The 11,717-nt window shown below is 42.7% G+C and overlaps 1 protein-coding gene across 1 annotated transcript in view; it reads left to right on the top strand.

Moving 5' to 3' along the window:
- The first annotated feature begins 805 nt into the window (after positions 1–805).
- gprc6a (G protein-coupled receptor, class C, group 6, member A) overlaps positions 806–11,717 on the top strand; it is a 30,457-nt gene continuing 19,545 nt past the window's right edge. Inside the window, exons 1-2 of the mRNA XM_041187266.1 lie at positions 806–1,059; positions 10,286–10,589. Of these exons, the coding sequence (XP_041043200.1) occupies positions 872–1,059; positions 10,286–10,589 (492 nt within the window). The 5' untranslated portion in view covers positions 806–871. The remainder of the gene's footprint in view (positions 1,060–10,285; positions 10,590–11,717) is intronic.

Below are 11,717 nucleotides of genomic sequence, written 5' to 3'. Positions count from 1 at the left end.
CTAAATTTGAGGGCAGCATATTTCCTCCCTTTGGCAGCCATCGGTTCCCAGCAGCTTCCTATCCCTTGAAGAGTGCTCGCTCTGTGTAGGGGCGGCCTTTAAATATGTCGCCTGGTTTACTAAAGCCTGAGGTGATGGTGGGGCGGGTGAATCAGAGGCCACCCTGTCAGTGACCCATTGTGTTTCCCGGGAATGCATTATTAATGAAGTGGGATGTGATGGGATTGGGACAATACGGCATGAACAGCTGTCATTGCGGTAGGAGGGTATAAAGTCCTTCTTCCCACCCACTAATCTAGGGCGATTCCGACCTCTTAGTTGACAGCGGGTGGCCAAGGTGCACCCAATGTTCCAAAGACCAGGAGCTGATTCCTGCCCATTCCCAGTCCTTTGCATGGTGCAAACAGATTAGCATGTTCAAGGGGCCCAGGTGTTGAACCTGTACTGCAGCAGGAGTACTGAAAACTGAAAAACTATCAGCTTCCTCATGCAAACCAATGGCAGTTAAAATATGCTGATGCTTAACCACAAATCTAACCATTTGGTGATAAAATCTAATTGCGAAAGACTGATAAAATTTGCAAAGCATTCAATGTAAAACTTGCCATAACATGGTGCAAACAAATAAAACTGGAATGTAATACCTGCACAATGATGACACATCAGTGAATTTCTGATTGGTGCCTATTGTGTTTCTGCAAACCAGAAGCCTATATTTAACCAATGGGGCAAGCAGAAACTTTTGAACAAGGTGTGGCTGAGTATTGCAGACTTTGTTTCTCATGTAACTCACAGATACCAGGAACTTGCTGGCTGTGTACAAAGAATAATCATAATCTGACCCAATCTATCATTAGGAAACAATATAGAAATGCTCCGAAGCATGGTTCTGTACAATATGTTTCTCATGTTGAGCAGCTTATCGATCAATTCACTACTTGCTTGTGACATTCTTGATGACAATACCAGGGCCCCAGGAGATATCATCATTGGTGGTCTTTTCTCATTACATGAAAAGATTATAAGTCTCAAAAAACCAGAGAGTCTAAAATGTGCAGGGTAAGTGACTGATTTAAAACATAACAAAAGGAGTGATATATATCTAGTGATAACTTAAGTCAGTGTAATTGGTGTGAAAAATTACTGTTCTAAATCAAAAGTATTTTTATACAATACTAAATTTGCTAAAGTTAGCACAGTGATGTAAATACATTATTAAAATGCAGGACTGCAAGGGAAAATCTTTTGCACATTATAATGCATGCCATTACACAAGTAGATATCTTGTTCCATTTAAGATGCTGTAGTCCTTTATCTTAAAGCTCTTTGGTGTTATAATAAAATAATAAATTTATATAATAACAAGAATCCTGATGCACTGTTTCAAATTATTGAAATAATTTTGCTTTACGTTAGAAATGAAGTTGTATCATGTTTAAAAAAAAGCCATTAGATCAAACCCACTGAATGCCACTGACACGTGTAGGTGTTTACTGATTTAGGTCCCCTGAGCAACACAAAGTTACATTGGGCAGCACATCTTCATGCCATTCACTGCTGTGATCCATCTGATCCTAAGACATTTTATAACATTATAGACTTCACTTAGACTTAGATGACTTAGATGAGGGAAGTGAGTGTACTATTGCCAAGACTGCAGATGACATAAAAATAGGTGGGAAGGCAAATGGTGAGGATAACACAAGGGGAAGAATTTTCCTGTCAGCGAGCGGCGGGGGGAGGGGAGGGGGGGAGGGGAGGGCAGGGGAGGGGAGGGGGAAGGGGAGGGGGAGGGGGGAGGGGGAGGGGGAAGGGGGCCCGCTTGCCGACACATAAAATGATGTGTGGTGACAGCGGGCGGGTGTCCCAAAATCACCATGCATCATTTAGATTCTTAGTTCGGCGGGCACCCAGCCGACTTAGCTGTGCGCCGGCTGAACTGCCAAAGGCCTATTAAGGCCATTTAAATAGTCATTAAAACAATTAACAGGGCTGCGGTTGGCGAGGCGAGGAGCCCAGGCAGACTTCTCATTTTCCATGGAGCCTCATCCACTGGCGAAATAAAGTTTCATGAAGGTTTCATTAATTAAAAAATTTTTAATCAAAATTCATGAACATGTCCCAGCTCATGTGGCACTCTCACATGAGGGGACATGTCTTAAAATATCTCCTCTTCTTTATTTAAATTTTTAATTCTTAAACTAATCTCCCTGATGCACCTCTGTGGTGCGCCGACCGGGTTCATGCCTGCCCCTGCCCACCCCTACACAGCCCCCCCAATGGGGGGAAATTTCTGCCCAGGGAGTCTACAGAGGGATATAGACAGGTTAAGTGAGTGGGCAAAAACTTGAAAGATGGAATATAATGTGGGAAAATGTGAGGTTATGCACTTTGGCAAGAAGAATAGAAGAGCTGAATATTATTTAAATGGAGAAAGGCTGCAGAAAGCTGCAGCACAGAGGGATTTGGGAGTCCTTGTTCATGAATCATAAAAAGCTAGAATATAAGTTCAGCAGGTAATAGGGAAGGCAAATGGAATGTTGGCCTTTATTTCAAAGGGAATGGAGTATAAAAATAGGGAAGCCTTGCTAAAACTATACAAGACACTAGTTAAACCACACCTAGAATACGGTGAACAATTTTGGTCTCCTTATCTAAGGAAAGATATACTGGCATTGGAGGCAGTCCAGAGAAGGTTCATAATGTTGATCCCACTAGGTTGGGCCTGTATTATTTGAATGGAGAAAGACTACAGAAAGCTGCAGCACAGAGGGATTTTGACGTCCTCATGCGTGAATCACAAAAAGCTATCATACAAGTTCAGCAGCTAATGGGGAAGGCAAATGGAATGTTGGCCTTTATTTCAAACGGAATGAAGTATAAAAATAGGGAAGTTTTGCTAAGCTATACAAGGCACTAGTTAGAACAGTTTTGGTCCCCTTATCTAAGGAAAGATATACTGGCACTGTAGGCAGTCCAGAGAAGATTCACTTGGTTGATCCTGGGTATGGAGGGATTTTCTTATGAGGAGAGGTTGTGTAGGTTGGGCCTGTACCCATTGGAGTTTAGAAGAATGAGAAACAACCTTATTGAAACATATAAGATTCTTAGGAGGCTTGACAGGGTAGATGCTGAGAGGCTGTTTCCCCTTGTGGGAGAATCTAGGACCAGAGGGCATAATCTCAGAGTAAGGGGGCACCCAGTTAAAACAGAAACGAGGAGAATTTCTTCCCACAGAGGGTAGTGAATCTGTGGAATTCTTTACTGCAGAGGGCTGTAGAGGCTAGGTCATTAAGTATATTCAAGGCTGAGGTAGACAGTTTTTAATCAGTAAGGGATTTAAGGGTTATGGGGACAAGGCAGGAAAGTGGAGTTGAGGATTATTGGATCAGCCATGACATCATTGAATGGCAGAGAAGACTCGATGGGCTGAATGGCCTACTTCTGCTCCTACGTCTTATGGTCTTCAATGAATGTGTGGTTCAGTAATACTCTGGAACACCCATGCTTTTGCCATTGAACAGAAGGACACCAGCTTTTGTTTCCCATCGGACACATCCTATACTTTGTGAAGCCATTCAACCACATTGGTGCGGGACTTTTTGGCCTTACCATCCTTTGTAAGCATTCTGTCCTTATTATGAATACAATTATTGCTACAGTACTTTTAACAGCAGCAAAAACTTCAACAAACACCTCCAATCTTTCAGAAGTCAGTGGATGAGGGGGAGTGGTGGGCCCAAGTCAGGTGTTGATAAGTGATCATACCCAGTGCATAGGTCTATCGGCCAAAGCTAACCTGAGGAGCAATGCAGGAGGAGGCTTCTATCAATAGGCTGTTAGAAATCTTCACAACCTCCTGGAATATGTCCTGTTGCCTCCTGCACCATGGAGTCAGGATTTATCAGCAATTTTCTGTTGTAGAGTGTTGTTTGCAGTTCAGTAGGTCTGAAGAAGTCTTCATAGTCATACGTAGGTTAACTGTACGTTTTTATTGACTCTTAGAATGATTTACATATAAACAGTAAAGGGTACAGGCTAGGGCCTGTTTTCATGCTTGCTGGTAAACATGGGTCTGTCCATAACTCAACTGTCCCTGGGTGCAGGTCCTGCGCTCTCTTACATCACTCTGTGGGCTGTACTGCACTCAGTCCCACATTAACCCTATATGACCCAGATCCTTAAACTGCACTTTCAAAGGCACCACAGCCCCTAATTCTTTTAACTACTGGATACTTGCAGTTGGCTACAGGTAACATCAAATGCACATTGCAGTCTGTAGCACTCAGCTGCCTTAAATGGAGCAAGCACTATAAGTGAGTCAGTAAGAGCGAGCAGCTGTGATTGGCTTCCCTTGCATCACAGAATCACAGAATCTTTACAGTGCAGGAGGCCATTTGGTCTATTGAGTCTGCACTGGTGCTCTGAAAGAGCATTCAACCTAGTCCCACTCCCCTGCCTTATCCCTATAACTTACACAGTGTCTCTTTTCAGATAGCAATCCAATCAAACGTCCCTCCACCACCTTCTCAGGAAGTTCATTCCAGACTCCAACCACCCTCTGGTTGAAAACATTTTTCCTCACGTCGCTTTTACTCCTTTTATCAATTAATTTGACTCTGTGCCCTTTAGTTTTTGATGCTCCCTTGAGTAGGAAGTTTCTCACTATTTACCCTGTCCATACCCCTCAGGATCTTGAATACCTTTATCAAGTCTCAACTCAGCCTTCTTTTCTCCAAGGACGGCAGTCACAACCTCTCCAATCTATCCATATAGCTACAGTTCTTCATCTCTGGAATCGTTCCTGTGAGTCCCCTCTGTACTCTCTCCAATGCCTTCACAACCATCCTCAACTATGGTACCCAGGACTGGACACAGTCCTCCAGATGAGGCCTAACTAGTGTCTTATACAAGTTCAACATGACTTCCTTACTCTTGTACTCAATGCCACTTATAATAAAGCCTAAGATACTAAATGCTTTATTAACTGCTCTCGCAACATGCCCGAGGTCCCTCTGTTCCTGCACCTCCTTTAGAGTTTCTCCCTTTATTTTATACTGTCCCTCCAAATTGCTTCACCAATGCAGCCCAAAGTGTGAAATGTGATAAATGGGATAAATTTAATGCAAAACAAAATAACCTGCTTTCTATTCATTCTTCACCCAAATGATCACCCGGAGTAGTGCTCTTAAACGAAGACTAAGCAGCTTCCATGCGGTGCTTTCCTAGTGGCCTCAGCAAAGCTAGTGAAAGGCTACTGTTCCACATGGAAAGATCCATGAGTGTTTCGCACATATAAGGGCTGAGCTATAGTCTAGTGCACCTCAGCTATTGCCAGGGTAGTCTGGCGCAGCTGACTTGCTGGCACAATGGCAGGTTTCGAGTTGAGAAGAAACAAAGGTGCTGACATTCTGAGAGAGGCCAACATGTACCACTCCCCGGTGCTACTGCTGTTCCCATGAAATCTGGCCTCAGTACCTCCACTGAAATGTGGACTAGATTACAGAAGATGAGTGGTTGCCATTCAATTGATCAATCTTTCCATGTGCAACTGTTTGAGCTTCCAACTAAGCTATAAAGCATGCTCGAATAGAGTTTTATTGTAAGGCCTTGGCTGCAGTGTTCCTGGAGGTGACCACATGCTCCCAAGTAGACTGCAGGCTTTGAAGCCAAAGGAAATGACATTACCTGGGGGAGAAGTGGACTCCTCCATACTTTCCATCATAGTTTTTTAATTCTTTCGTATTTGAATATCTCATCATATAACTGCATGTGCAAGAACAACAATTTTCTTTTCATAACCAGAGGACCCCAAGCTCTGATACTTTCTCTCCTGGGCTATTCCAGCCTTCAGGTCCTGCTGCTGCCCACTGATACTGAGCATCTTGATAGAATGCATAACAGTGCATTCTCAGGAGAAATGTGCTCCTCTAAGATATCTTCTTAAGCAGAAGCATTCTGCTGCCAAGAAAGACCTGGAAGAAAGAGAAAAGGGACAAGAGATAAGATGGGAGATGGAAGTTGGACATTTGCAAGGCTAGGATTTCCCATTCGGTGAATGGGGGGGGGCGGGGAATGCGTAAAATGACACGGGATGATGTCAGATGGAACTCCTGACGTCACTCTGCCTCATTTCAATTTTCAGATCAGCGGGGGCTCAGCGGAATCAGCAGTGCACCCACCGACCTGTCAATGGCCTATTGAGGCTATTGACAAGGCAATTACTGTAATTAATGGACCTGCCCGTCCAACCTTAAGGTTGGCGGCAGGCCGGAAGCCCTGGTGGGCATTGGAAAAAGCATGAAACCTCATCCATGGGCGGGATGAGATTTCATATATGTTTATAAATTTTTAATAAAAGTGAAACTGAAAATGATGGACATGTCCCAACTCATGTAACAGTGTCACATGAGGGGACATGCCAGGGATTTTTTTTTTCTGTTTTTAACGTTTTTTAATGTGTAGCTGATCTCCCTGAGAGCACTGTTTTGCGCCCATGCGCGAAAAAGCGCACCCTCGGCTCAGGGAAACCCCCGCCCACACAGGGAGTGCATAGCATTTCCTTGCGGATCTCATGCTGGGTGGGCCATAATTGGCCCACCCACATAAAATGGCTGGGCACCCCCAATCAGGTGCGCCAATCGGAGGAGTGCCCGCATGCGCCCACTCCTGAACTTCCTCCCTGATGGGGGGAAAATTCTGCCTGAAAGTCACAGTCTTGAGAATAGGCCCTGTCAGATAAATTAAAGTAAAGCCAAAAAATTCATGGTGGCTAGTTGCCCACCTTGTCTCCCTTGCACCTAATTTGTCGAATTAGCACCCTGTGCTAAATTGGAGCTAAAATATTGAGATAAGGGAAAGATCAAGAAGTCATGTACCAAAGTTACACAAGCTTCCTATCTAAAGGCAGAATTTTGCCCTCAGATGGCAGGAGGGCACCACCGGCTCGGCGGCAGGCGGACAGTCGACTCCCGCCACCGAAACGGGGCCTGCTGCCGTTTCGAGTGGGTGCGCCAATTCAGGCCTGCCCAGCAGCCTGCCCAACAGGAAGTGCTATGTGCTTCCTGTGAGGAGGGAGAGGGGTTCCCCATCTATCAAAGTGCGCTCTTTCGCGCATGCGCGGGATAGAGCGCACTGCTCCTTGAGGCAAAGTCCTGTCTCAGGGAGATTAATGACAGGTAAGGAAAGTAAAAAAATAGAAAAATTAAAAAATTATTAACATGTCCCCCTCATGTGGCAATGTCACATGAGATGGGACATGTTAATAAAAAGGACATAAACTTTATTAATCTTTTTAAAAACAGACATGAAACCTCATCCCGCCAGAGGATGAGGTTTCATGAATTATCAGAAGCCCGCTGTTTTCGCTGTCCGCCCGCCTTCCTAAAAATTTAAAGGGACTAGGATGATGTAGGAGGTTCCTCCCGACGCCATCCTGCATCATTTTCCCGTCGGTCAGTGGGCCCCGCCCCCAAATCGCTGACCGGAAAATTCTGGCCTAAGTTTCAATAATAACTGCATCACTTTCTCTTGCCTCAAATTTGTCAATAATGGTTAAACAACTATATTCTGATGAAGAGTCATACGGACTCGAAACATTAACTGTGTTCCGCTCCGTCGATGCTGTCAGACCTGCTGAGTTTTTCCAGCTACTTTTGTTTTTGTTTCAGATTTCCAGCATCTGCAGTATTTTGCTTTTATGTCATATAACATGTTTAAAGGACAGAAAACTGTATTTACAGAGGAATGAGGTGCTGAGATTTTTAAAGCAACTATGCTTAGAGGCCACTGCCACAGAGATGTCCAGGAGACTGTGATAACTTGCTTATAACAAGTTTTTAAGTTTGATTCGTCTTAATGGAGGAAAATGAGGCGGAGAGGTGTAGGGAGACTATTCTAGAGCTTAGGGCCTAAGCAACTGAAGATGTGGCCATCAAAGGTGGAGCGAATTAGAGGAATGCACCCGGAGAAAGCTACTGAAATGGAAGGTTTTGAAAACAAGGATGAGAATTTTAAATTTGACTGAATTTTCTTCTATGTCTTTTATCCCTTCATTAAATCTTTGATTTGAAGAATTAATCAGCAGCTAGTTGGAACCATTGTCAGCTACTGAAGAGGCACTCTGCTTCTCCCAGCTGCACATTCACATTGTTAGATTTTTGATCGACAATGGAGTCAAGGGTTATGGAAGGAGGCAGAAAAATAGATTTGAGGCCACAATCAGATCACAACCAGCCATGGTTTTATTGAATGACAGAGCAGGCTCAATGGACTGAGTGGCCTACTCCTGCTCCTAATTCTTTTGTTCTTGATTTCATTCAAGTGACCTTCTTGCCAGTTAGTACAATGTATTAATTGTACATTAATTCTGTCTAACTGAATGGCGGGCATTAACTGGGAATTCACTTAAATATACATGGACTCAAATGGTGTTTGTGGTTAGGAGACATACTCTTGTAATGTGTAACTCCACAAATAAATGATTAGAAAATTGTATAAAGATTGGCTCCAGTGCTATCCTTCACCAACTGACTTTTTGGAATATTATAACCATGTTATGTTATGTGAGCTCATGGCAAGTGAAATGCTTAAGTATTTGAAAAACAAAAATGGATCTTGCAAGATGTGTAGGACTGTAATTTAGTGTGGCCTTTAAATATTCCTAATATGCGCTTTTGCTACCTTATCCAAATTGGTAGGTGGCGCACTTCTGGCCAGAAATATGTGCACTCTTCCAGTTTGCCATATCGGTAGCTAGTAAGCCGAATTTCAAGGTCCATGAGTTCAAACCCCATTCCAGAGATTTGAGCATGTAATCTATAATGCAATATAAAAGGGTGCCGCATTATTGGTGATGCTGACTTTTGGATGAGACATTAATCCATAGCCCCGTCTGCTCTCTCTGGTGGATATAAAAGATCAATTGACACAATTTGAAGAATAGTGTCAGCTGTGAAGAAAGGTCATACAGATTTGAAGTGTTAAATTTGTTTCTCTCTCCACAGATGCTGTCAGGCCAACTGATTTGTTCTAGCATTTTCTCTTTTTATTTCAGACTTCCAGCATATGCAGTATTGTGCTTTTATGGTAACCTGGAGGCCCAGTCTAATGTTCTGGGGGCAAGGGTTCAAATCCCGCCATGGCAGCTGGTGGAATTTGAGTTCAAATAATAATCTGGAATTGAAAAGCTAGTCTCAATAATTTTGACCATGAAACCATTGTCAATTGTCAAAAAAACCTATCTGATTCACTAATGCCCTTTAGGGAAGGAAACCTGCCATCCTTACCTGGTCTGGTGTACATGTGACTCTCGGTCCACAACAATGTGGTGACTCTTAACTGCCCTCTGAAACGGTGTGGCAAGCCACTCAGATAAAGGGCAATAAGGGATGAGCATCTAATGCTGGCTTTGCCAATGACATCCACATCACATGAAAGAATTAAAAAACTCATTGGGCAGAATTTTCTGCCTGTTGGATGGGTGGGCCCAATCCAATCTCCAGTGGGCGGGGAGCCGATCCCTGGTGGAGAAGCGGGCCCCGCCGCCATTTTAAGTGGGCGGGCTAATTAAGGCCCACCCAGCGTGACATCTGCCGGGAAGGCCATAGCTTCCTGTGCGGGCAGGGGGATTCCCCAAATGCGAGAGTGCGCTCTTTCTCGCATGCGCACGAAAGAGCGCATATCTCCCTGAGGCGAAGTGCTGCCTCAGGGAGATCGCTGACAGCTGTATAAACTTTAAAAATAGAAAAATAATAAAATCCTTAACATGTCCCCCTCATGTGACAATGTTGCATGAGATGGGACATGTTAATAAATTTCACTGAAACTTTAATAAACTTTTTTAAACCCTACATGAAACCTCATCCATCCAGTGGATGAGGTTTCATGTTTTTTCAGAAGCCCTCCAGGGCTCCTGGCCTGCCCGCCAGCCTTAAGGTTGGACAAGCAGGGCCTTTAATTGTTTTAATTGCCCTGTCAATGGCCTCAATTGGCCATTGACAGGTCGGCGGGCAGACAGCTGATTTCGCTGTGCCCCCACATTCCTGAAGATTTAAATGGGGCGGGATGATGTCAGGGGTTCCCCCCAACATCATCCCACGTCATTTTGCCGTCGGCGAGCAGGCCCCGCCCCCTGCTTGTTGACGGTAAAATCCAGCCCATTGAAAGTCATGATCAGAATAACAATAGTTAATGATCATATTGTTGGAATAATACCATATATTCAATGCATTTATCTGATAATCTACCATTCTTGTTTCCATTTCTGTTACTGTCTGATTTTCAGGTATGACGTGCGAGGATTGGTAAAAACCATTGCCTTGATCCACTCTATAGAGATGATAAATAATTCGACTCTGTTGCCTGGAATCAAACTGGGATATGAAATTTATGACACTTGCACGGACCCTACAAAGGCACTGAAAGCAACCTTGAGATTCCTTTCTAAATCCAACTCTACAGACAACTGTGTCAAAGTTCAGTGTAATTATACAGATTATGAGCCAACAGTAAAGGCAGTTATAGGAGCTACTACCTCAGAAGTTAGCATCGCTGTTGCAAGGTTGTTAAACATCCAACTTATGCCTCAGGTAACTATGTTTTCTTCTTTGGATCGAGACATTTTTTATTTTGCTGTAAAATTATTTTAGTATTTACCCTGATTATCGTATCTCATAAAGGCTTTCCGTATTCTTATACATAGGGTAATGCAAAGCGAGAATTGTGTAACAAAGTGGTAACACATTCATAAGTTCAGATGACATAAGAAAATAAAAATTTAGAAAAGGGAAAAAGCAACTAGGTCAATAAACCTGTCCTTTTATGATTGATAAAAATCCTGCATAAACTTTAAACTGTAACCCTCAATTACCTCTCTTTCTAGAAATACATCTATACGCTTATATTTTGTGATAACTTACTCCAAAGCTGTTTTTCTCTCCATTTTCCCCATCTTAAAAGTGTTAAATATTATTAGTTCTGTAGTATGTCAATGCCTGGCCCTCACTCTTACAAGTGTTATTCTACATAATGGCCAAGATTTTGCAGTCAGCAGAAGAGCAAGGGCACTTGCCGATGACCTTAAAATATTTTTTTTAAATTAGTTCTCTTGATATATAATTGATTGCAACAGTTTTTAAGGGGGATCCACAGTGCCAAACAGTCATCACACTATCCAAACAACCAATCACATTCAAGAATTTTCACAGATAGCCAATCAGGAAATAAAAAGTATGAAAGATTAAACCTTTTTTTTTACAAATTTCATAACAGGTAGAATAAAGACTGGGATATACAAAAAGGATTAAGGTTGAAATTGAAATATCATTATTTTTTCAAAATCATTTTAAAAATCTAATTGACCATTATGGAGACCTTTAACAAAACTTCACAGATATAAAATTATTTTTTCAGGACCAGGTTGGTTGCTCAGAAATAGTTATTACTTAGATTACAGTTAAAAAGTCGGTTGCACCTTGGGGGAGGGGGAACAGTGAATGTTCAGGGTTTCCCTGTTAATCTGTGCTTATGCTAAATCCTGAGGTTGAGGGCAGATTTGAAGAGTTAATAATGGCAAACACTGATACTTCACCATCAAATATTCTACAAATTCCCAGCCCACAGAGTTGCTTTCAGTTTTATGAAAATGTGCAGAAACCCATGATTTTCTGTAGTTCAATTTCAATATTATTTATTATGATTCATAATGCCATATTTCA

The sequence above is a fragment of the Carcharodon carcharias genome, chromosome 5 (genome assembly GCF_017639515.1).
Source record: "Carcharodon carcharias isolate sCarCar2 chromosome 5, sCarCar2.pri, whole genome shotgun sequence".
In the NCBI taxonomy this organism is placed as follows: Eukaryota; Metazoa; Chordata; class Chondrichthyes; order Lamniformes; family Lamnidae; genus Carcharodon; species Carcharodon carcharias.
This window is presented reverse-complemented; position numbering and strand designations above follow the sequence as displayed.